This window comes from Penicillium manginii, assembly GCF_028828005.1.
Source record: "Penicillium manginii strain IBT 31320 chromosome Unknown utg000006l:1.0-4164085.0:1.0-4166146.0, whole genome shotgun sequence".
Lineage (NCBI taxonomy): Eukaryota > Fungi > Ascomycota > Eurotiomycetes > Eurotiales > Aspergillaceae > Penicillium > Penicillium manginii.
Window position 1 is genome coordinate 162,675 of NW_026643107.1, and position 22,513 is coordinate 185,187.

General features: G+C 48.1%; 8 protein-coding genes across 8 annotated transcripts; 5 read left to right on the plus strand and 3 right to left on the minus strand.

Moving 5' to 3' along the window:
• Positions 1–194: 194 nt before the first annotated feature.
• N7533_008474 (M3 family metallopeptidase) lies at positions 195–2,696 on the plus strand (the record flags this gene model as incomplete). Its single annotated transcript, XM_057105124.1, has 3 exons — positions 195–1,751; positions 1,787–2,448; positions 2,504–2,696. The coding sequence occupies 3 exons, from the start codon at positions 195–197 to the stop codon at positions 2,694–2,696; spliced, it is 2,412 nt and encodes an 803-aa protein (XP_056956573.1).
• Positions 2,697–4,418: 1,722 nt separating this feature from the next.
• On the minus strand, positions 4,419–6,493 carry N7533_008475 (uncharacterized protein; the record flags this gene model as incomplete). Its single annotated transcript, XM_057105125.1, has 8 exons — positions 4,419–4,546; positions 4,594–4,745; positions 4,801–5,109; positions 5,167–5,278; positions 5,342–5,735; positions 5,790–6,077; positions 6,139–6,183; positions 6,242–6,493. The coding sequence occupies 8 exons, from the start codon at positions 6,491–6,493 to the stop codon at positions 4,419–4,421; spliced, it is 1,680 nt and encodes a 559-aa protein (XP_056956574.1).
• A 394-nt stretch (positions 6,494–6,887) lies between these two features.
• N7533_008476 (uncharacterized protein) lies at positions 6,888–8,829 on the plus strand (the record flags this gene model as incomplete). Its single annotated transcript, XM_057105126.1, has 7 exons — positions 6,888–7,057; positions 7,114–7,233; positions 7,285–7,350; positions 7,400–7,499; positions 7,551–8,192; positions 8,241–8,540; positions 8,587–8,829. The coding sequence occupies 7 exons, from the start codon at positions 6,888–6,890 to the stop codon at positions 8,827–8,829; spliced, it is 1,641 nt and encodes a 546-aa protein (XP_056956575.1).
• Positions 8,830–10,147: 1,318 nt separating this feature from the next.
• Positions 10,148–12,086, plus strand: N7533_008477 (allantoate permease family MFS transporter; the record flags this gene model as incomplete). The annotated part of the gene is made up of 7 exons (XM_057105127.1): positions 10,148–10,391; positions 10,446–10,541; positions 10,600–10,805; positions 10,871–11,290; positions 11,376–11,724; positions 11,781–11,961; positions 12,035–12,086. The coding sequence occupies 7 exons, from the start codon at positions 10,148–10,150 to the stop codon at positions 12,084–12,086; spliced, it is 1,548 nt and encodes a 515-aa protein (XP_056956576.1).
• A 1,385-nt stretch (positions 12,087–13,471) lies between these two features.
• Positions 13,472–15,775, plus strand: N7533_008478 (High-affinity methionine permease; the record flags this gene model as incomplete). The annotated part of the gene is made up of 9 exons (XM_057105128.1): positions 13,472–13,724; positions 13,778–13,845; positions 13,907–14,078; positions 14,140–14,235; positions 14,288–14,550; positions 14,610–14,703; positions 14,766–15,077; positions 15,151–15,403; positions 15,469–15,775. 9 exons carry the CDS (start codon positions 13,472–13,474, stop codon positions 15,773–15,775), a joined length of 1,818 nt encoding a protein of 605 aa, XP_056956577.1.
• Positions 15,776–16,425: 650 nt separating this feature from the next.
• On the plus strand, positions 16,426–17,601 carry N7533_008479 (nuclear transport factor 2 family protein; the record flags this gene model as incomplete). Its single annotated transcript, XM_057105129.1, has 1 exon — positions 16,426–17,601. One exon carries the CDS (start codon positions 16,426–16,428, stop codon positions 17,599–17,601), a length of 1,176 nt encoding a protein of 391 aa, XP_056956578.1.
• A 402-nt stretch (positions 17,602–18,003) lies between these two features.
• Positions 18,004–20,463, minus strand: N7533_008480 (uncharacterized protein; the record flags this gene model as incomplete). Its single annotated transcript, XM_057105130.1, has 7 exons — positions 18,004–18,368; positions 18,426–18,994; positions 19,179–19,394; positions 19,443–19,603; positions 19,648–19,972; positions 20,023–20,290; positions 20,406–20,463. 7 exons carry the CDS (start codon positions 20,461–20,463, stop codon positions 18,004–18,006), a joined length of 1,962 nt encoding a protein of 653 aa, XP_056956579.1.
• Positions 20,464–21,119: 656 nt separating this feature from the next.
• Positions 21,120–22,436, minus strand: N7533_008481 (uncharacterized protein; the record flags this gene model as incomplete). The annotated part of the gene is made up of 5 exons (XM_057105131.1): positions 21,120–21,549; positions 21,612–21,988; positions 22,041–22,111; positions 22,171–22,207; positions 22,272–22,436. 5 exons carry the CDS (start codon positions 22,434–22,436, stop codon positions 21,120–21,122), a joined length of 1,080 nt encoding a protein of 359 aa, XP_056956580.1.
• Between the last annotated feature and the right edge of the window lie 77 nt (positions 22,437–22,513).

Here is a 22,513-nt window from a genome sequence, read left to right on the forward strand (position 1 = left end):
GGATTTATTTTTTGTCTGTCTTTTTCGAAAAGCGCTCTCACATAGATAATCTGCCATGAACTAGAAACGACCATCATTTATCATGCCATTCTTTGACCATTGTAAAGTGTAGACACTGTAGTCAGAGTAGGCTGTATATGAATCAGGGCTGGTACTCTTCCTATCCAACATGCATAGTCTGTCCATGGGTATTCATGCTGCCTGTCCTCGTGCAACATGCGGGGCATCACCTGACCCGCATCACCTTCCATCGGCTTCGTCACTTCACGTTGGTTGGACCTCCTCCATCTTGCATATTTTACAGCCACTCACACTTCTTCATCACCCCCGCCATCATTGCCTTCACCGCTCGCCACCACCTTCTCATCATCCTCGTCGCCGTCATCGTGGCGCCGTTCCTCCGTCTCCCCACCCGCCTCTCATCAGTGCTGGGCCACCTTCGAATAAACAACTATAGCTATCCCCGATACCTGACCACCTCCACCATGGCCCCTGCTCACCTTCGGCGTCCGCCGCAGGCCCCGCCCACCTTCACAGCTACCCCTCAATCAGTCGTCGCCGACGCAGAGCGCATCATCAAGACCTCTCGCGGTGTTCAGGACCAAGTCGTCGGCTCCGTCCAAGCTAGCAATGCCACCTTCGCCAGTGTCCTTGGTCCCCTGTCTCAAGATGAGAACGTCATGGCACTGGAAGCGCACATCCTAGGTTTCTACCAAGCCGTATCAGTGGACCAGAAGCTGCGGGATGCCTCTTCCAAGGCCGAAGAGCTAATGGATGAGTTCTTCATCGAATCCGCGATGCGCGAGGACATCTTCAAGCTCGTTGCCGAAACTCTGAACAAGAACGAGCCCCTGGAGCCTGAGTCCCGCCGTTTGCTCGAGAAAGAACACAAGGACTTCATTCGCAACGGTCTGGGTCTTCCCGACGGCCCTGAGCGTGCCCGTTTCAAGGAGATCAAGAAACGCCTCAGTCAATTGAGCATCGAGTTCCAGAAAAACCTGAATGAGGAGAATGGCGGTATCTGGTTCACACTCGAGCAATTGGATGGTGTCCCCGAGGACGTTCTCTCCGGTCTTAAGAAGGGCGAAGGCGAGAACGACGGCAAGGTCTGGCTCACCTTCAAATACCCCGATCTCTTCCCTACCATGAAGTACGCCAAGAACTCCGAGATCCGTAAGCAGGTCATGATTGCAAACGAGAACAAGTGTAATCAGAATGTGCCTCTGTTCCGCGAAGCTATCGTCCTCCGTGATGAGGCTGCCCGTCTGCTCGGCTACCCCAGCCATGCTGCCTTCCGCATTGAAGACAAGATGGCCAAGACACCTGAGACTGTCAACAAGTTCCTTGGTGATCTGCGATCCCGCCTGACAGCCGGCGGAAAGTCCGAGATAAACACACTTATGGAGCTGAAGAAGAGTCTGGACCCCAACTCTGATGGCCAATATTACCTCTGGGACCACCGCTTCTACGACCGTTTGATGCTGGAGCGAGACTTCTCGTTGGACCAGCAGCTGATTGCCGAGTACTTCCCTCTACAGACTACCATCCAGGGTATGCTGAAGATCTTCGAGGAGCTGTTCGGACTTGAGTTCGTTGAGATTGTCGGCGAGGACCGCGCAGCTCTCGCACCCACCGGTAAGGGTGACGACATCGTCTGGCACGAGGATGTGCAAGTCTTCAGCGTTTGGAACGACGAAGGCGAAGGCAGCGGATTCGTCGGATACCTCTACCTGGATCTCTTCCCCGCGAGGGCAAGTACGGCCACGCCGCCAACTTCAACCTGCAGCCCGGCTTCATCGACGCCACCGGTAACCGCCGCTTCCCCGCCACAGCCCTAGTCTGCAACTTTACCAAGCCGACACCCAAGAAACCCTCTCTCCTAAAACACGACGAAGTCGTCACCCTCTTCCACGAACTGGGCCACGGCATCCACGACCTTGTCTCAAAGACAATCTACTCCCGCTTCCACGGCACAAACACAGTCCGCGATTTCGTCGAAGCCCCCTCACAGATGCTGGAAAACTGGTGCTGGACACCGTCCCAGCTGCGCGCCCTGAGCACCCACTACGCAACCCTGTCCCCGGAATACCTCAAGGGCTGGCAAGAAGCGCAAGGGCGTGCCGGAAAGGACGCTTCGTCCCCTGCCCCGGCTGCTCAGATCCCGGACGAAGTTATCAACAACCTCATCCGCACCAAGCACGTCAATGACGCACTCTTCAACCTGCGCCAACTGCACTTCGGAATTTTCGACATGAGCGTCCACGAGCCCGCCAGCCACGCTGCCATCGAGGCCCTGCCCATCTCAGCAACCTACAACCGTCTCCGCAAGGAAATCACCCAAATGGACGGTCCCGAGGCTATTGGCGCAGGCGATGAGTGGGGTCACGGCGAAGCTACATTCGGCCATTTGATCGGTGGTTACGATGCCGGTTACTACGGTTATCTGAGGTGAGTTTACCTGCTCGGAACAGTGTTGACAATTACTAACCACAACTCCCGACAGCTCTCAAGTCTACTCAACAGATATGTTCTACACAATCTTCAAGGACGACCCTATGAACAAGTCAGCTGGTCGCCGCTACAGATACCAAGTCCTCGAGAAGGGCGGTTCGCAGGATGAAATGACTACCCTGACGCAGTTCTTGGGCCGTGAGCCGGAGACTACCGCTTTTTATAAGGAGCTTGGTCTTGCTTAGGGCATTACTGTTGCCTGGCCTGATTGCCTTGCATTGAATGTCTTTCCCTTGTTTGTTGCTTGGTTAGATAGTATAGATATAGTTCAGTGCATTGCATTGCGTATTTTCGGTCAATTGTATATCCTACTTCCTAATAAAGGAGTGAGTAGGTAGTGAGTCTCTTTAGTTTTCTGATTGCTACTAGTACTGCTGAGAGGAGAATCAAACACATAACTCAAGATACCAGGAAACTATCATTTTCGTAATAACGACAGATCATTCTGGGAGTTTCAATCGAATACTACCACAGATGAAGACATTAAAATCGATGAATATGCCGAATCATGCAACATCCTACTCGAAGCGGGATGCACCATCGCGAAGGATCACTTTCAGCTTATGACATCATCGAAACTGAGAGTTTTGTTTCCACGCCAACTTGCCAAACGACGAAAGAAGTTATTCGAATTATCAGACGCACACATTCCTCCTTCTGAGCTTTCTGAGATAAGGAAAGAATGAACAGCCGGTCTTCCCGACGCCCAGGCTTATGGATTTTTCGATGCGCTGATGGCGAAGGGAATAGAAATCGATGATTCCCTGAAATGCCTTGTAGGTAAATCAATATATGATCTATACAGTCAGTTCGATAGCCTGAAAGAAGGACACAAAGTTGGATTCACAGACGTAGACCAGGAACTGCCAGGAGGTCATTCGCCACCGATGGAAATGTGCTCAGTATTGCACATCGATCTGACCGGATGTGACAGAGAGAAAATTGCTTGGATGATTTCAAGAGGTGCAGATCCTTTTAAAAAGATTCCAGGCTCAAGAAAAAAAGCCATCCACCTTCTGAGTGCCAAATTCGGCCAGTCTATCTTTTGCAACATGCAACTTGAACATCATGGTCCTCACAGCTACCATTGCTATTATCTGACACAGTTTCGCCAGATTGAGCATTGTATATTTTCGACGACAATCAAGGATGAGTGTTCTTGTTTGTGTTCTGTGTGCGGCTGCACTACATTATCTGTAGCTATAAGGGACGTGCTTGATTGCAGCGTTGTTTACGGTCGAGCATTAGGACCGGATGATGATATCGCCGTGCGAGGAGCCCTGTTTCGAAAGCTTTTTTAATTCCTCATCGAGTACAATCAATTTGACCTTTAAGCATGGCGAGCAATTGTCAGAAGTCTTACCTTCGATGGGCTAGGTCTCAGCCATACCTGCTGCACCGAGTGCCAGTGTTGGTCCGGGGGACCTTGGGAGCATTCCAGAGAGGAATGCGAACTTCGTGAAATTATGGACGAGGAGAAAGACCTTCTGAAAAGCCTGGAAGTTCTGGTGGCTGAATTGGAGAATCAGTTCGACACCGATAGACTGCCGTTGATGAATTTTGGTGTAGGCGAATGATCAGATTCCTTTCACACCGCGACCCTTTCGATGCAGCGCACCACGAAGAAGTGGGCAAGCTTAGTGTCTCTTTGGAAATAGATGATGTCGAGATTCTTCTTACTGTGCAACTCATCTGTGACCGAGTGAGGGTGGTTGAGGACTCTGATGACTCTGATGGCTCTTAATAGGGCCACAGATCTTGTTGTAGAATCGAATTGATGCATGACCTCGGTGCTTTATTCATCATATAATGTATTTGAGAGATAATTATACCCCGTATTGCCCAAATCATTCGTTAGAAGCCCGCTCAACAACATAGACTCAAATCTACAATAAGGAAGACTCGTACTAATTTGGATCCCAGACGTTTAAGCAATTTTGCATCCTCCTGGTGACTCCGAGTAGATATTCCTCGTGAAGTCGCTGTCCAACCACCTGTATAGAGACCGGGGAGTCGACCATAGCCTTTGGTGTATCTGTATCTGTGAGCTATATCCACATCGAACATGGTGGGACAACGTACAATATTTCCAAACTTTATCCTCAACTGCGTTGCGAGATTCAAAGTTCGTTGCTTTATCCTTTTCTGGACATACCTGAGTCACTGGGACGGTAGCTGCGCAGTAATCAAGAACGTTCCAGAGGCTGGTATAACTATCGTATATGAATCCATGTCTGTGGCATTCAGTCACATATCCGAGAAGGGCCAAGGGATTATTTGCATGCATACCTTGAAGATGCCGGCCACGGCGAGCATGGCATAATCAGTGCGTCAATTTCTCTTCCTGTCCCGGTTGAACTTTTGGAAGCTGCCCAGCTCTGCAATATCTGTTTTGAGTATTCCGTCCGCTTTATTTGTGCTCGCCATAAGTCAGAAACCGTTGCCTTTGGATAATTCTCGTCATTGACCATATCCCCGAGTATCTCATAACCTTGCGGCCATGGTTCTCCTGTCTTGTCAAGAACCCCCTGCAAAGTATCTGCTGCAGCCGAACGATAAAGCGCAAATTTGAGAGAATCCAGGAAAAGGGGATCATCACTGATCTATGTCAGTTTTTCAATTGGACTTTACCGCGTCACTGCTATGAAATCTTACATGCGGAACTCCACAACTGTATGCCCAGCTGCTTCAAGAGCTGCTTTCGCATATAGCAAAGCTCTTGTGACAGGAGGAAGTGGCTTCACAATACCATCATCGATTAGGAACCCTGGAGAGTCAGAAATCATTCACTCAAGCTTCGTGGGGGTATATCTTTCGGGCTCGTATTTACCAAAACAAAGCTTCTCGGGTATGTCGGGCGTTCGCCACGGAATAGGCAAGCAATCGGGATCTGCACGTAGATGTGGTTGGCTGTCTACCACCGTCTTGCACCACATCTCAATGTCGTCCAAGGAGTGTGCCATAAGTCCGACTGTGTTTCGCACCGCTTCTTGGCCGTTGAGACTGTCCAGGATGCCTGAGGTTGGAAATCGACCGAAAGATGGTTTCAGCGAGTAAAGGCCGCAGAATGAAGCGGGTATGCGAACAGATCCTCCCACGTCAGTTCCAATTCCCAAAGGAGACCCGCGAAGTGCCAACAAAGCGCTTTCGCCGCCAGATGAGCCTCCGCTAGAAAGGTTGCGATTGTAGGGATTCGAGGTGTAGCCGTAGATTGCATTGAAAGTCTAAAACATCAGCTTTTTGTCGGTATCTGCTGTCAAATTTCGTGGACAACCAACCTCTCCAGACATCAACGCGGTTGGGACATTCGTCTTGCAAAAGAGGATAGCACCGCTGTCTCGCATTATCTTCGTGATTTCTGATTCATCTTCTTTTGAGGTCGGCTTATTCACCAGTGCAGTATAACCAATCGCTGCATCTGTTCCTTCAACTTGGAAGCAATCCTTGAGTGAGACGGGTAGTCCGTGAAGTGGGCCGCGTGGTATTCCCGATTCTTCATATTCGGCATCCAGTGACTTAGACGCCTCGAGTGCGTTTTCGAAGAAAATTTCGGAAAGACAGTTTACCTGGCTATTGTCAGATTCAAATGCATTTCATCAAGGTGAAAGTATGGGGAAATTATGATACAAGCTGTTGTGCGATCGCCGCCCGTTTGCAAAAAGCAAGTGTGACCTTCAAACGAATTAGCGTTTGTTCAAATGGTGGAATCGGACTTTTGTTTAGAACAAACCTCAAATGAAGTATACTCGCGACTCAAAATCCTCTCTACCAGGCTTTTAGCACTCAAATCCGTGATCTCCTGCTCTTTAAATGTCAAAATTCCACATTCATAGGGAACATTGATGACATTGAGCTGATCGTCCGGAACCTGCCCTGGCTTCAATTTCCAGTCTAGCGGAATTTTGGCATCGCGACTCGCTTTTTTATCACAAGCGATTCTCTCCCATTGTGGTCTCTCTTGGATTTTCGGTATCTTCGTCATGTTGTGTTGCTTGGTGGGATACACTTTGTCGTCGTCTCAAGTTAGGGAAGTAAGCGCGCTGGGCCGTTGAGCACATAATAATACCAAGCAACGAAGTAAGATTGTTACTGCATGTTACTGCATCTATCAACAATCTCAACACGTTCCAACCCCGCCATTACCGCTGTTAAAGCCATGGCTCCACAATAGGTCGAATTTTATGGCCATGCGATAGTTTCGGCGAAGCCGATGGAGATAGGGTTTGCCGACGGGTGTCATCAGTCGCGATGAGGCAACCCCTCAGTAGATACCTTGTCTATAGTAAAACTTGATGTACTCGAGCTGGACTTGAGATATCTGACAATATTTGATAGCTGCTGTGTCCAGAATTCTGGAAATAGCATCCGTCTTCATCATGTCTACTTCAGATCATGTTTCAGAGAAAAACGCCCTTGGTGGGGAGAATCATTCCGAGAAAGAGAATGAACCCCAAGGGATCACTCACATCTCTGTGGGTGATATGATAGCTGGCACTGCTGCTCAGCAGCTCACTCCTTTTGAACGCAAGGCTGCGTTGATCAATGCGTCAGTCGTCGCGATCATACTTCATGGTAGACTCGGAAACATGCTGATGAAAGTAGAGAGATTGACAAATTCGGCTTCGGAAAATACCAGAAATGTATTTGGCTTCTCTGTGGCTTTGGCTATTTTGTCGACTTGGCCTGGGCCCAGGGTGTTGGTTTGTTGGCTACTGCAATTTTGTAAGTTGGATCACTTCTCCGAAAGACACAGCCACTCACATTCACTTGCAGTCAGGAAATGGGCGTTCCAGCGGGACAGCAAGGTCTCATATTCACCTGCTCTAATGTTGGTCTAGCGTGAGTATCCCCTAGCCAGAATTCGGACAATTCAGTTGACAGGGCATAGAATTGGTGCTCTCGGATTTGGAATCATCACCGACATCATCGGTCGCAAATGGGCGTTCAACCTTTCATGCCTCATTACATCTGTTTTTGGAATGCTTTTGGTATGTGAATTCGTCTCGCCTTGAGGAATCATCCCTCGCTCACACCTTCAGGCTGCAAGCAAATTCAATTATGGTGCCATTTGCGGAATCTACTTCCTTTGCTGCATCGGCCTCGGCGGTAACATCCCCATCGACGCGACAATTGCCCTTGAATTTCTCCCGCAGAACCGCCGATACCTGGTTTTCTTACTTGGAATGTGGCAACCGATCGGAGTGGTTGTGGCGTCCGCCATCGCCTACGGTACCGCTGCGAAGTATCGATGCGACGTGGGTCTTCCCGCCTGCAATGCCGTCAGCCCCGGCGAGGCATGCTGCACTGTGGCCAGCAATATGGGTTGGAGATACGAGGTGATCGTGATTGGGGCAATGACATTTGCTCTATTTGGCGCTCGATTCCTGTTCTTCAGATTTTACGAATCGCCAAAGTTTCTTCTTGGCAAGGGTCGCCTGCAGGATGCTATCGATGTGCTCGACAAGATTGCCAAATTTAATGGGGCTCCGAGGCCCACATTGACACTTGATGACTTCATGCGGATTGACCGCGAGACAGGCATGGATCCAAATGAAGAAAGCACCTCCACAGATGCAAAGGGCGTTGTTATGGGCATGTTCAAGAGTCTTGGCTTCCTTCGTGGATTGTTCATGAAGAAGCTTGAGTGTTTTACTTTTATCCTTCTCGCCCTTGCCTACATGGTTGGTTATTCAGTCCGAACCACTATTTCATTTACTAATCACTAGCAGGGAAATTATTGGTCCTTCAATTTGGCAGGCTACTTTCTTCCCATTGTTTTGCTAAACAATAATGTCGACAGCGGTGCAAGCAATGTCACCGAAACATACCGGGAATACGTCTACATTTACCTTCCCGGTGTGATCGGAGCCGTCCTTGCTCTGTTTTCCGTTCAACTCCCCCTCATCGGTCGAAAATGGTCGCTTGTGATCTCTGCAGCACTTCAAGGTGTCTCCATGGCGATGTACACGCAGGTCAAAGACACCCCTGGTTATGTCGGCCTAAACGCGTTAGAATACATCATGCAAAGTGTAAGTTCCCACCTCATCATGCCGTCTGCAGGCTAACCAATCGTAGTATTTCAACGCCGTCCTTTACGCCTCCGCGCCAGAAATGTTCGACACCTCGTATCGTGCTAGTGCGAGTGGCATGTTGTCTTGTCTTGGCCGGATTGCCGGAATCGTGGCTCCGTTTGCTGGGCAGAAGTATATCGCCGAGGGCAGGTCCGGTGTCCTTTGGCTTGGAGCGGGTGGTATCTGGCTCTCGTCTTTCCTGATGTGTTTCCTTCCTATTGAAATGAGGAACAGACAGATGTACTAGCTGCCTAGGTCACGGTGTGACATCTGATCCATCATCTTCGGAACTTGGCGTGTTGCAGATAAGATTGATAGACTTGAATAAACGTGAATTCATTATCGCTATATGGCTGTGACTTTCTTCATCGCAGGGGACTCTACAATTGAGTTGAAAACACCAGGTCTAGCCCAAATAAAGACCGCATATTAGAATATTAAATTCCTTGGCTTTCATTTAAAGCATTCATTGATAGCAAGAAAAGATGCATCTGGAGTGGATTTCATCCCAGTTAACAAGTTTCCCGCGGTGAATCCAAAGTTACGAGGGAAGCTAGTTTGGACCTTATGTGATGTACACCACCTGGGCACGGGTCTCAGCCCTGGAGTAGAGCGATTCGAAGCCAAGCTGTGGAGAGGCTCAGCTAGTAGCTTGGCAAGCCAACGAAGGATCCCTTCCCCGCATTCCTCCCACTTCCATTCAACACGAACAGGTGCTTATTGGAGCAAATATGCTTGTGCCTCGGGAACCCCAGGACACTCAATTTCCAAAAATGAGCCTCTCGGCATTTCGTGCCAATCAAAACCTAGTTCTTCGGACAGATTCCGGGGAAGCCTCGCACAAAAGTATCTGCAGTTAGTCTTATCCGTTCATTTCATACCGATATCTTGTTCAGTTAAGAGTGTAGTGTCTGCTTTCTCAATCAGATAAAGTGAACGTATCAATCACTACGATAAGATGCAATTATATGATTAAATGACTCATAGAAAAGGGGGATTTTCAGGTTATGAGGAGTAATGTGGGGGCCCCCAATCGATGTGGCGGGGAAACAAGCCTAATTGACCCGTGGTCGTCAACTCCATGACAATTTGATAACCACCATGCGACCGAGCCTAAATCATCCCAGCCCTCGAATTGGCCACTGATTCCCTGATCGAACGTTCCAATAATTTTCCCCGGGAAATCTTGCTTTTAATTGGATCTCTTATCAAGTATACCCTGCAAACGACGGCCCATCGGCTCGATCCTGCCAGCAAACTATCGTGGACCCACGGTACATTCAATGAAGCCGTGCTCCACCAGCGATCTTGTCATGCTAATGGACCACCCCGCGATATGAGACTCGCCCCCTCATCCGAGGCCCTAAGTTACTCTCACCGTATGTCCTTTTCGTGCAATCCCACTTGAGTTAGCTTGATGTTAATCCTTGCACATATCCGAGGTCTGGGATATTAGTAGTAATATATCTTGACCCCTTCCGACGATTTCCATGAGATTTCCCCAGCAAGAATTTCATCTTCTGCCTTCAAGTTTCCCTTTACCTTCCTAGAGGTGCCAATTCACTATGGCAAGGGAAGATGACACTCGAGCCGATTCCACTGGCGTGGACATTGAGCTATCCATGAAAAATGTTGACCCTACGCTCATCAAGCATGCCAATGACGCGGATGAGGCCATGAAGGTCTTTGAACATCTGCAAGGCGAGGCAATTGAGCTTGATGAAGCCACCAACCGTCGTTTATTGCGAACAATTGACTGGCATATCATGCCGGTGATGTGCTGTGTCTATGGAATGAATTTCCTCGATAGTGAGTGACGCAGTTGGTCCGTGCATATGATATCCACAGCTAACGGGGTGTCAGAAACCACTTTGTCATATGCGAGCATCATGGGTCTAAAGGAGGACCTAGGTCTGGTTGGAGACCAGTACTCCTGGCTCGGCAGTCTTTTCTATTTTGGTAAGAATCCTCCAATTCGGTTACCTATGGTGACTTTTCCATGCTGACAAAACGTCAGGATATCTTGCTTGGGAGTATCCTACGAGTCGGCTACTACAACGCTTACCACTCGGAAAATATGCCGGCTCTTGCATCGTGATATGGGGAGCTATTCTCAGCTGTTTTGCGGCAGCAAAGAACTACCCCGGCGCCGTTGCTATCCGTTTCTTCCTCGGTGTATTTGAAGCGGCAGTGACCCCAGGGTTTGCGCTTTTGACCTCTCAGGTACACATCCCCTTCAAACCTACCTGCTATTGAATTGGGAGCTCTTTGATACTAAATAGAAATAGTGGTATACCCGTAACGAACAAGGCAGACGAGTGAACCTCTGGTACAGCTTCAACGGTTGGGGCCAGATTCTGGGAGGCCTCGTCGCCTACGGAATCGCTGTTGGCACGGCCAAGCATGGCTCCTCAATTGAACCTTGGAAAATCGTTTTCTTGTTCACCGGATGTCTCACCGTCTCCTTGGGTTTTCTATTCCTCTGGATCGTCCCAGACAGTCAGCTCAATGCCCGTTGGTTGTCGAAGGAGGATCGCATTTTAGCGGTTGCCCGTGTCCGCATCAACCAACAAGGTATTGGTAACAAGAACTTCAAATGGTATCAGGTTAAAGAAGCTCTCATGGACCCAATGACCTGGGCTTTCTTCTTCTTTGCCCTCATTGCGGACATTCCGAATGGCGGAATCACGAACTTTTTCAGCCAACTGGTATGTCTTTTCCATTACCAGCGTTTCCTGTGCTCTCTCTTCGATTTCTTCGGGTATGGCTGACAGTTTACTCCTTTTCTTTTAGATCACTAGCTTTGGGTATAGCAAAGAGCAGAGTCTGCTCTATGGCACACCTGCTGGTGCGGTGGAAATCGTGGCACTGCTTCTGAACGGTTATATCGGCGACAAGACAGGTCAACGAATTCTCACTAGTCTTGGCGGTCTTTTTACCGCAACATTGGGAGTCATTCTTATTGTTGCTCTCCCGCTTGAGAACAATGTTGGTCGCCTGGTCGGATACTACTTGACGCAAGCCTTCCCGACTTCTTTCGTAGCCCTGTTGTCATTGATTTCATCCAATGTCGCTGGCTATACCAAGAAGACTACAGTTGCGGCGCTGTATCTCATTGGCTACTGCGTCGGCAATATCATCGGTATGTTCATAATTGTCTCGCGATTGCATTGGTGGCGCTTATTCTAATCCTGGCAGGCCCTCTCACATTCCGACCTGAGGATGCTCCCAGATACGTTTCGGCAGAGATTACCATCATCGCATGCTGGGGAGCTTGTCTCTTTATTCTGCTGTTCATCTGGTGGTGGTACCAAAGAGAGAACCGACGCAAGGATAATATTCGATCTGCGCCCGGCTATGTCAGACTGGAGGGTCAGGAGTAAGTCTACATGTTTCCATTGTCCGCAATATGTCCGAGTTGCTCTTGTCAAGGAGCTAATCAAATCGTGCAGATTCTTGGACCTGACTGATATTGAAAATCACGACTTTATCTACACATTGTAAACCGTTGACTCCCAAGATCTCACGCAAAGAGCTGGACTCTGTCGCCCGGATATTTCGCCAGGTAAAGAGATTTGCGCTATTTCTCTTCGATCAAATGGTACGATCTGTGTATATATGTCCATTTCTCGAAATTTTGTTTGAAAGTACGACAGGTCTTTTGTGTACCATCAATCCCTACTGAGATAAAATTCCAGCAGCAGATCCATGGATGTGATATTACAATTTTCGAGATAGCCTGGTGACAACTAGTATTTATTCAATACCACATTTTCAAATAATCACCTTGTCAAAGATGAAACGAATGGCCATATAGGTGGATTAGTTCAATGATTTAGAAGATCCGACCGGTCGCATATCACAGTAGCGGTTATCCCTTCATTGATGGATACTCCTGGGCCAAATCATACGAGACCTTTTCTCACCCCGGTCGGACTATTTCGGATAGAATCATAATCTCATGAAGCTAACTAATTCTATAACTAGCCTTACCTGAAATACAAAGCATCCCCAACTTGATTAAGACACCATTATTGCTACAAATGACATTTCTGGCACTCAGCCCACTTGGCGCATGTACTTTTGCTACAACTGTCTGCGCAGTGAATTTTCTTTTTCCGCTCTCTCGATCTTACGCACATCTGTTCCTCATAGGGACCAGTCTTGTGATATCCATCACACATAGCAATTCAATTTTGAGATATGGGTCGGCTAGAAAGTCCTGTTGGCGTGGACGCATTTCAAAAATCATTTTGCTATCCCTTCCTGACTTCTAATGCACAATCCAGAATTGCGCCATTAAGTCCACATTTGTAGCACAACAACTTCACAAAGGACGCTCTTTGAGAGCTAATCTCAGATTTAATTCAAGATGACAAATGATATATCCTATTTAGTTAGTCCGTAGTTACTACATGCATGACTTTTGAGAATGGCTGGGGCCAATCGGGCCCACTAAGTCCACTGTCGTGGTTGTATCATCGGCCTCTCCAATGATGGAATGCTTGTTCGTCAGAAAACCTCCGTTTTGGATTCAGGTAAGGCGTATGTACTACTTAAAATGAGGAATAGCCAAAAATGCTCAAAAATCAAATTAAATGAGAGAACCACCTCTGAACTACCGTCGGAAGACCTAGGGGGCTACATAAATAGATACACGGTCAAGTCCCGAGGTCGGCAATATAGACTCGCTGGTGGTGTGAAATAACTTGAATACCTAGGTGTATTTTAAGTCGCACTGCGACCAGTTTTCAACTTTCTTCAAGACTAATTCGGACTCGGACAATTCCAGCTTCCAATTCGTTTGCTTCCTCCTCTCCTGCCTAACGTTTGTCGTACTGCACGATTGGACTACACTCGTCTCCACGATCTCATGATCATCAACTGCGATGGCCTGGCGACAACCCTTTAGTAAGCGTCCATCGGGAGATGGCAGCGTGACTGAAGGGCAAAGTGAACGTGTCTCAACTGCCGCAGGCCAGTTTATCAGCGAAGTAGGAGGCAATAATGCGCCGCCCACATATCAAGATGCTTCTGGCGCTCCAGTCGAAAGCCAGTCACCACTGGGATACTCTGTCGGCCCAGTGACAATCACATTACTCAATATCACAATGATGATTGGCGCTGGTATCTATTCAACACGTTCGTGTGACACAAACATTCAATCCGCATACAATTTGACTAACATGGCCCAGCATCGTCGATCCTATCCGGAACAGGATCAGTCGGCGTCAGTTTGATTTGGTGGACTTTAGGTTACTTGGTATGTCTCATACAACAATTGACAAACTTGTCGACTAACAAATTTCCTTTTTGTGCCATAGCTATGTCTGACCTTGGGGGCCGTGTATCTCGAATTTACAGCGTACTTTCCTAGTCGATCGGGCTCAGAAGTCGTTTTCCTGGAGCAAGCGTACCCAAGTCCAAAATGGCTTTTCCCAACCACCTTCGCGGTACAGAGTGTCATTCTTTCGTTTGGAAGTGCCAATGCTACAGGTAAGTTGATCTGTCAGTAGACGGGATCTAAGACATTCCACTAACTTATAGTTTTTAACAGTTATGGCTAAATATCTAATCGCTATTTCCGGGCACACCGGCACTAACTGGCAGGTCAAAGGCACAGCACTGGCCTGCTACAGCCTTGCCACCTTAAGTATGTTTCCCTAGTCCATTTGATTCATCGGACTGAAACTGACATCGCTTAGCACTGGTTTTCAATACAAAATATGCCTACTGGTTCTCGAATGCGGTCGGGATTGTCAAAGTTTGCACCATTCTCTTTATTATCGTCACCGGCTTTGTTGTCTTGGGAGGAAAGACCAGGGTCGAGAACCCAACGGCGAATTTTCAGAATGCGTTTTCTGGAAGCTCTACGGCTACAGCATATGGATTTACAACGGCCTTGTATCGCGTCATCTTTTCCTATGGTGGTTACAATAATGCATTCAATGTTGCCAATGAAGTCAAGGTATGATGGCTTGGAGTTTTCGAGGCTGTTTGGCAGAAGCTAACATGATGGATGGAAAGAACCCCGTCAGGTCCCTCAAGATATACGCAACGGCTGCTTTAACAATTGTTTATGTTCTTTACATGTTCGCAAATGTCGCTTTTTTTGCTGCTGGTAAGTGGCAAGCTTATTGTTTTTTTTCTAGGCGTGTCACTAATTGAGGATTTACGATTTAGTTCCAAAGCTCGAGCTAGAAAACTCCGATTTGACCACTGCCAGCTTGTTTTTCTCGAAAGTTTTCGGCGATAGTGGAGCAGTTCGTGGTCTCAATTTCCTCATTGCCCTGGCCTCGTTCGGGAATATGATAGCCGTGATAATCGGCATTTCCCGACGACTCAGAGAATGTGGCCGGCAGGGAGTTCTACCCTGGACCTCTTTTTGGGTTTCAACCAAGCCTTTCGGCACTCCCCTGGGCCCTTACGCTGTTATTTGGGGGTTGACTTGTCTGCTGATCCTAGCCATCCCTTCTGGAGACGCTTTTACATTTGGTATGTTTGAACCGTTGAACCTCCGAGCCATCGAAGCCGATCATACTTCGTGACAGAACTAATTTCATACCAGTTAATGATTTGAATATCATCCCCAATGCTGCCTTTAATTTGGCCATGGCTCTTGGTATCTACGTTATTCGCTGGCGCCGAAAGAAGGCAAATCTCCCTGAACCCGAGTTCAAAGCCTGGAATATTGTTATATTTTTCAATATTCTCGTTCAGCTATACCTTCTGGTGATGCCTTGGTATCCGCCGTCGGGAGGTCAATATGCCGGAGACGTCAGCTTTTGGTATGCAACATACGCAGTGGTCGGAATAGCAATGTAAGTCAAGTGACCTGAAATTGACGCGACCCTTTGAGATCCTTGAAACTAACAAAACGGTATAGTCTCCTTGCGTGTGGCGCTTATTACTGGTTGTGGGCCTTCCTACTTCCAAAATGGCAGGGCTATCAATTGCGACAGGAGCTCATCCATTTCGATGACGGAGCTCAAAGCAATCAGCTCAGAAAGGTTCCGATCGATCAAGTTGCCGAATGGGATGCTACGCATGATGCAGCTGGCCGTTCTGTTGTGCCCATAGAGGAAGTTGGAATTCAATTTAAGGGTGCGGAGACATCCTCGGATGATAATGCCTCGTTTTCAGATGGCTCAAAGAATGTTTCTCGCAACGCCAGGGATTCTTCTCATGTATAGGATACTGCAGAAACGTCCGATCGAGGCATGATTTAAATCGGGAGCCTTGGAAGGCTTCATTCATACAATTCAAGTACGGACAAAATTATGCAGCGGTGAATAATCAAGTTACGAGATCGTACTGAATCATGAGGTTTCCGAGGATGCCTTATTGATAAATAGTGCACCTGGTGATATGTCACACTTTCGATCTTCTTTGTCTTCAAGTTACTATTCTGGTTTGGTTTGATTTATTTTGTATTGATGTCCGAGTAATAAGGAACCCCATAAAGCTGCCAGTGATTGGTAGTCATTATCATGTCGGCTTTAAAGACATGATTTGATTTCTCGGGTCAGGCTGTTTGCCAAAAGGATTTCACGGGTTATTATCGGGTTTTCTTTCTCCAGGCTGACATATGGGTAGGTTTTCTTGATCGCAGATTAGGGTGACGCGCTCAAGCCTTCGGGTTTTCCGGGGCGTCACCGATATCACCGACGGCGAACCCGATGGACCAGAGTTGCATTCAATAAACACGTCTTGCATTATCACAAGATCGATAATTACCCCACACTCTTTGAATTACTCATTGTTACTGTGTGGTCATAAAGAGGCACCAAATCTTCCTTCCAACATACAATCTCCCACAATCAAACGGCTTTTCATTATCACCATGGCTCCATCCACCATCGCAGAGGGCGAGTCACCCCTCAACAATGGCTTCCATCAAGACTCCCAATCCAAACAATCCAAGCAAGATTTCTCAGCTCTCCAGGTAGAACGTCATGACTACCCCGACCTTGCACCGACTAAGCGACAACGCGCCCATTCCATGGAGGGCTTCGACGACATTTACACCGACATCGTTGACTACATCGTTCGTTGCACGCATCGCATCTGGGATGAGCGGGATATTGGTCTCATCTACACTCACTACACTCATAATTGCGTGCTATACGGAACGATGGGCACAGTCTATGATCGCGAATCCGTCGTCCGCGATACCATTCAACGACTTGTCTCTCTACCTGAGCGCCGCGGCATGGCAACACAGGTCCTCTGGAACGGCGACGACAAGGAAGGATTCTACACCTCTCACCTGGTCACCGGAGCCGGTCGACACACTCAATATGGGCACTTCGGCCCCGCAACAGGCAAGACTTTTGTCTCGCGCACTATTGCCGATTGCATGATTTACCGCAACAAAATCTACCGCGAGTGGGTTGTTGCCGATAATATGGCAATCATCAAGCAGCTCGGACTAGACCCGCACACCTTCGCATACGAAGCTGCCAAGGCCCTTTTCGACAAGGGTCTCGAGAACATCGATATTGGCGAGAACCGTCGTATCCTTGGACAACAGCCTCCGGAGACGAAATGCGACACCTCGATCGCCAACAACGAGATTGAAAAGGAGACTTTGGAGTGGTTGCATGATGTCTTCAATTGCCGCATGTTCGGGCGTATTGAGAAGGTTTATGCTCCGAACGCACAGTATCACGGTCCCAAGATGAGTGAGCTATACGGTCCTGCGGCCGTCTTGCACCAGCATCTCGGTCTTGTTGGCTCTATTCCCGATGCTGCCTATATGCCCCAGCATATCTTATCCACCCCGTGCGAAGAGGGCGGAGTAAAGGTTGCCGTCCGGTGGATAATGGAGGGTCATCATTTGGGATTCGGCATTCTGAGTGAGCTCGGAAAGCCTGCTGGACAGCGTTTGCAAGTCATGGGCATGACACATTACCATTATCGCAACGGAAAGATTGTGGATGAGTGGAACGTTTATGATGAGCTCTCATTGCTCACGCAGCTCAAGCTTGGCGAGTTGGTTGAAGCTGGTAGAAAGTAGGGGCTTGCCAGCAAATGTGTCCACGTGTACCAAATTTCTTATAGTGGTGGGTTGTTGTCCTCCATATAGATGCCAGTTGTGTATAGATAGGCCTGAAATCCATTAACCTTCTCTCATTTTGATTATGACGTAATATGAGAATTTGGCCAAGCTTGTTATCTTTGTCTCGCTGAATCATACTCTTCACCTTCTGTGTCTCTAGGAAATGGGCCAAAACACCCCATGAACTCTAGTGATAGCCCGTCGGCTTCCCCGATGCGACCCGGCGATATCGGAATGGGATATGACCGCTCTCCCCGCATTCCATAGTCCCCGCACTGATATCTATGCCCAATTATGGAAGAATCTGGCGGCTGGCACCGCTGATATGCTGTACATAAGGTTCAAACTATTATTACATTGTCATGCTCGTGCGTCGTAAACCCCATCCAGGGGCCCCGGCCAGATAATAGGTTCTAGCCCCGCTTGTTGCCACATTTCCCATAAGTCTCCCCCCAAATTACTTTGCAGTGGCTCCGATAGATCCAGACTGCCGGTACCCATGCTCACACTCTCGCAATTGGGATTATGTATCTGTGTTTCGCTAGAAGAGATTATTCCCGCCATTCCGTGTAGCAGGGGGACATATCGGCGGGCAAGATGGCCTTCGGGGGGACTGGCTGCTTCGAGGGTACGAGCTGCGACGTCAACAAGACGGTAGAGCAGAGACGTTGAGGCCGTTTCACTTAAGGCCCCATCTGATCTGGTAACATGTGGTCGGAGATTGACTGCGTAGATGTATCAGTCACTCGCCCATCTCCACTCACATCATGGGAACTACTTACAGTCCATCAAGTTACTCAGCCAGCTATTCACCAGCACAAATGAGGCATAGGCAATAACAACGAAGTAATGATCAATCGCAAAAGACATCACGTCAACGACACTTGGATCAGGCTCCAATTGAATATTATCCGGCAGTTCGTTATCGACCCTCGTATAGCGCGGTCTTGATAGGTGGAAAAGAATCTGGCTAGCCCACTCAATTGCCCAAGTCAAGGCTTCCCCTGTTCGTTGAGTTATATCGGTAGCGTCGAGGAATGCGCAAACGTATGAGAGCCGATACCATCGTAGTGAGGTGAATGGAAAATGTTGGCTCAGGGTATCTATTGACCTGTTTCCTAGATTCAACAGGAATTGTTGCTCAATCAATTGCACGTCTTTGTCAAACGCCTCCACGCTCTCGATAGTTGATGGTCGGCACCCGGTGGAGTGGGCACCACAGGCCACTTTGAAAAGAGATGCCAGCCGAATGTCTGTAGCCTGAACAAAATCGGCATGTAGGAAATTCTCCAGTACTTCTTTCAGTGGAGTAGGATTAAGGTAAGATGGCCGTCGGGCAGATAGTGCGAGGCTGTTGAAAAATTAGCCAAATTGAAAAATTCATCTGGCAGACTGCTCACTAATGATCACTTTCAACAAGATACAGCATTGTTCGAAAGCGCCGGACGTCGAGTCGAGTCGCTGTCTGTGGTTGCTGGAAGCTCAAATAGCAGCTTCTTTCCAGTGCCAAGGATGTGGCCCATCTAATTGCTAACCCCAGACATTGCCATGCACCCATTTCGGAAAATCTAGATCTGTATCGTCTTCCCGTATCATAGACATCAAATGGCATCCAGTGTGCGCAGAGAAGAAGTGCTTGAACGGTTTCTAACTTCTGGTCGTCCGGTCTGGGTCGCAATGTGACTCGCATCAGCTCCGCATCAAGAAGACGAACGGTGTCGGCATATCGAGGGTGTAGCCAGCACATGGTCCTGAATTGTATTAGCCAAAGCTTATATCCGTTGCGTAAGATTCAATACTTGGACGAGGCACTCCAGAAACGTGCGCCGATAGATAGTATAGCAAGGAAGAGCAGCGTACTGTCGGAACGAAGTCTTTCAACATCCGAATCGAAGCCAATATCGAGGAATGGCGCATTCGGATGACAGCTCGAAAAATAGCTGTCAGGGTAAGCCTCTTCCTTTGCAATCAGCATATTTGGTATACTTGCAGTCTCAAAATTACATATGCCTCCCCTTCCGTTATAATCGATCTCGTAATAGGGTCATGCGACTCGACCTCGACCGTTTCATCCTCTTGGAAGTTATTGAGTGTTTTCAAGGGTCCATCGGTGATAGCAGGAGCTTGTGGGCTACACAAGCTGTGGCTATCAGAATTGGAGAAGGATCCCACGTTGATATAATTTGTAGGAGACGACCGATAATTCCCATGTGACTCAGAAAGCTCAGAAGGTCTTTGAAGGGAGGCGGCAGCCAGAGACCGCGGGGTGTTTATGCTGTCAGAACGGTCGTGTTGAGTGTTAGTAAAACGTTTCTCTAGATCTGCAAGCCTATAATAGCGGTTAGCACAGGATTCAAGCTCTCTCCATGGACCGCTTACCGTGATTTCAGCATTTCCACTTGCTGCGGCAGCCCGTCATCGTTTGAGGAAGTCGGCTCTCTGGCAAGGCCCGCCGGTAATGATATGGATATCGGTTCACCCTGTAAGGGGCTTAAGGGTGACGATATCTGGCCCATCAACCCAACGTCTTCGGGCTCATTCTCTGCAAAGGTCCTCTCTCGTCGAATAGGGGGTGATTTAGACGATCGTAGACGGAGATATGGGTAGTGTCGTGGATCCTTGACCTCTTCATCGAAGCTGCATTTAACTTTGCGAGTAGTGCATGGTCGACACTTAATTCCATAGGTGAAGCCTCCACATTTTTGCTTCCTTTTGGACATATGAGTGAATGAACAAGTTGTTCCTGTATTCAGGACACGCACCTCTGTCGGCATTGCACACAAGCATGGCCGGTCCTACCGGCTGGCAAGAAGCTCCCATTAGTGGTTTGTGAAGACATCAGTGGCTAGCCTAGCAGAATGATGAGCAAGCTAGGAAAAATCTTACATCTCATGGCCGAAGCGATGCAACGTGTGGCGTCTGTGCGGGGAAGCGAACTGACGGCGTGTTCCGGGGATGAGGGTCTCCAAGTTGGGGGGGCTCTTGCGGGGGAGCTTATCGGCGAGTGGGGCACACGCCTCGCCCAAAGAGCCTTAGGTACGCCCTACTCGGAACTCCCATGCGCCGTTCCGAGATAACAAATTTTTACCTGGAATTCCCGCTGTTTATATGGTGCCTCCCTTCTCATTCACTCTTGCATTTTCGACTTCAAACTTTACCAACCTCGAAAGAAAAACAATTGATTACCTACTATTAGGTAGTTCGGATTAAACATCGTGCATGTTCTAAGTATCATCAAGTTTTTCAAGTTAGCTCGCCGTTATCTCAATTTACCACTAGTACCAATGCCGATAATTCAAATTGTTAATTGTGTTCTTCAAAATTAGCTACCTGTTCATTTAAATCAAGAATTATCATGGGGTATTGAATTAAAGATTATACTAGTACAAAGCAGGGCAAGACAAACTTAGCAACCTCAGTGAAGACATCAATACTGACCAACCGCATCCCCACTTTTCATTTCCATCCTCTCTCACCTAGTCGTAACGCACATCAAAATTCTTAGTAACACTAATCCCATAAGGGCTGGGATTACTAGCCAAACGCTGCTCATCGGAGCTGACCGAGTCCGCGTACAAAGTAGGTCCTGTAGAGGAATCACCATCATGCCCAACTTTGTACGTATGCGTCGCTTCAAGATTATCCATGCGGTGGCTGCTCTCTCCATTTGTTCCAAGGTTCTCAAACGTCTTGTTTGATGAAGCGCCGTACTTGCGATCAATGGATGACCCAAGTCCTGGGGCCCACGCCGCCACAATCGTCTTGAGGAAGGGCATGTTCGCGCATATGATTGCTAGTTGGGGCTCGAGGATCGACCACAAGACAACATAGAGTAGCGAGTGTGTTGGGTCGTCAAAGTCAAGTTTCGCGAGGGATATCAGTCTCAGGATACTGATAGCGGAGATGCTGAAATATAGGGTTAGTATGCTCTCGGCAATATTGAGAGCGTGCATAGGGGTAAGACATACACAGCGCCGACACAGAACACAGAGGTAAGACCCATCTTCTTTTGCCAGTTCATTTTCAGAGTCCACACGTGTGGTAGTGGGAGAGCCATGACCATGAAGTCCGTGACAACGTTCATGACACCTGCAACAATAAATGCTGCATTTCGGTTACCACATGAGCCTCCGACTGATTTATCCCAATTGTATGCAAATGGTCGACAGAGGAGGAAGGCTTCCAAGACGATGCTGATTACCCAGACCCAAACGAAGAACAAGACGACGACCACACTGATGTTGAAGCTGCGCTTGGCGCCGAAGATGCGGACAAAAAAGAGGGCGATTGATGTCTTGACGAGACCCAAACAAGTGCCGTATGTCACTTCTAAAGATAATAAAGTCTGCAGACTTTTCAGTAACGACTCAAACATCTTTCAATATGCAACCACTGACCTTCATTGTTATTATAATAGAAGACGGGTCAACTTCTCCCACGTGCCGGCCCATGCCTCCGTGAACAGTCACTGCAGATTTGTTAGCTTGCTCTGTGGCTCGAGTGATTTCTTGTAGGCATTTAACATACTAATCCATATGGTTGATAATGCGCCATACATCAATAGCTGCCAAAATTGTCATTCGATATTCACATTGGATTTGTTTTTCATCATTGGGGCCAAATAATACCGTTCCAACCAACAAAATGTATTCGGAGAGCCCAAGTCGTATACCCTTAAGGCTCATAGCATATAAACGAAGAACAGTCGTCAAAGTCGCCACAATACCGAAGACCGTGGCTGCAATGACTGGCCCTTGGATGTCCGAGGGGCTGATGTTGTACGTGATACCCATGATGACGGAAGTTGTCGAGGCTCTCCTATCTCCTGCGAATTCACGCTGACTTCATGCAGACTTCTAGGTCCCCTTGA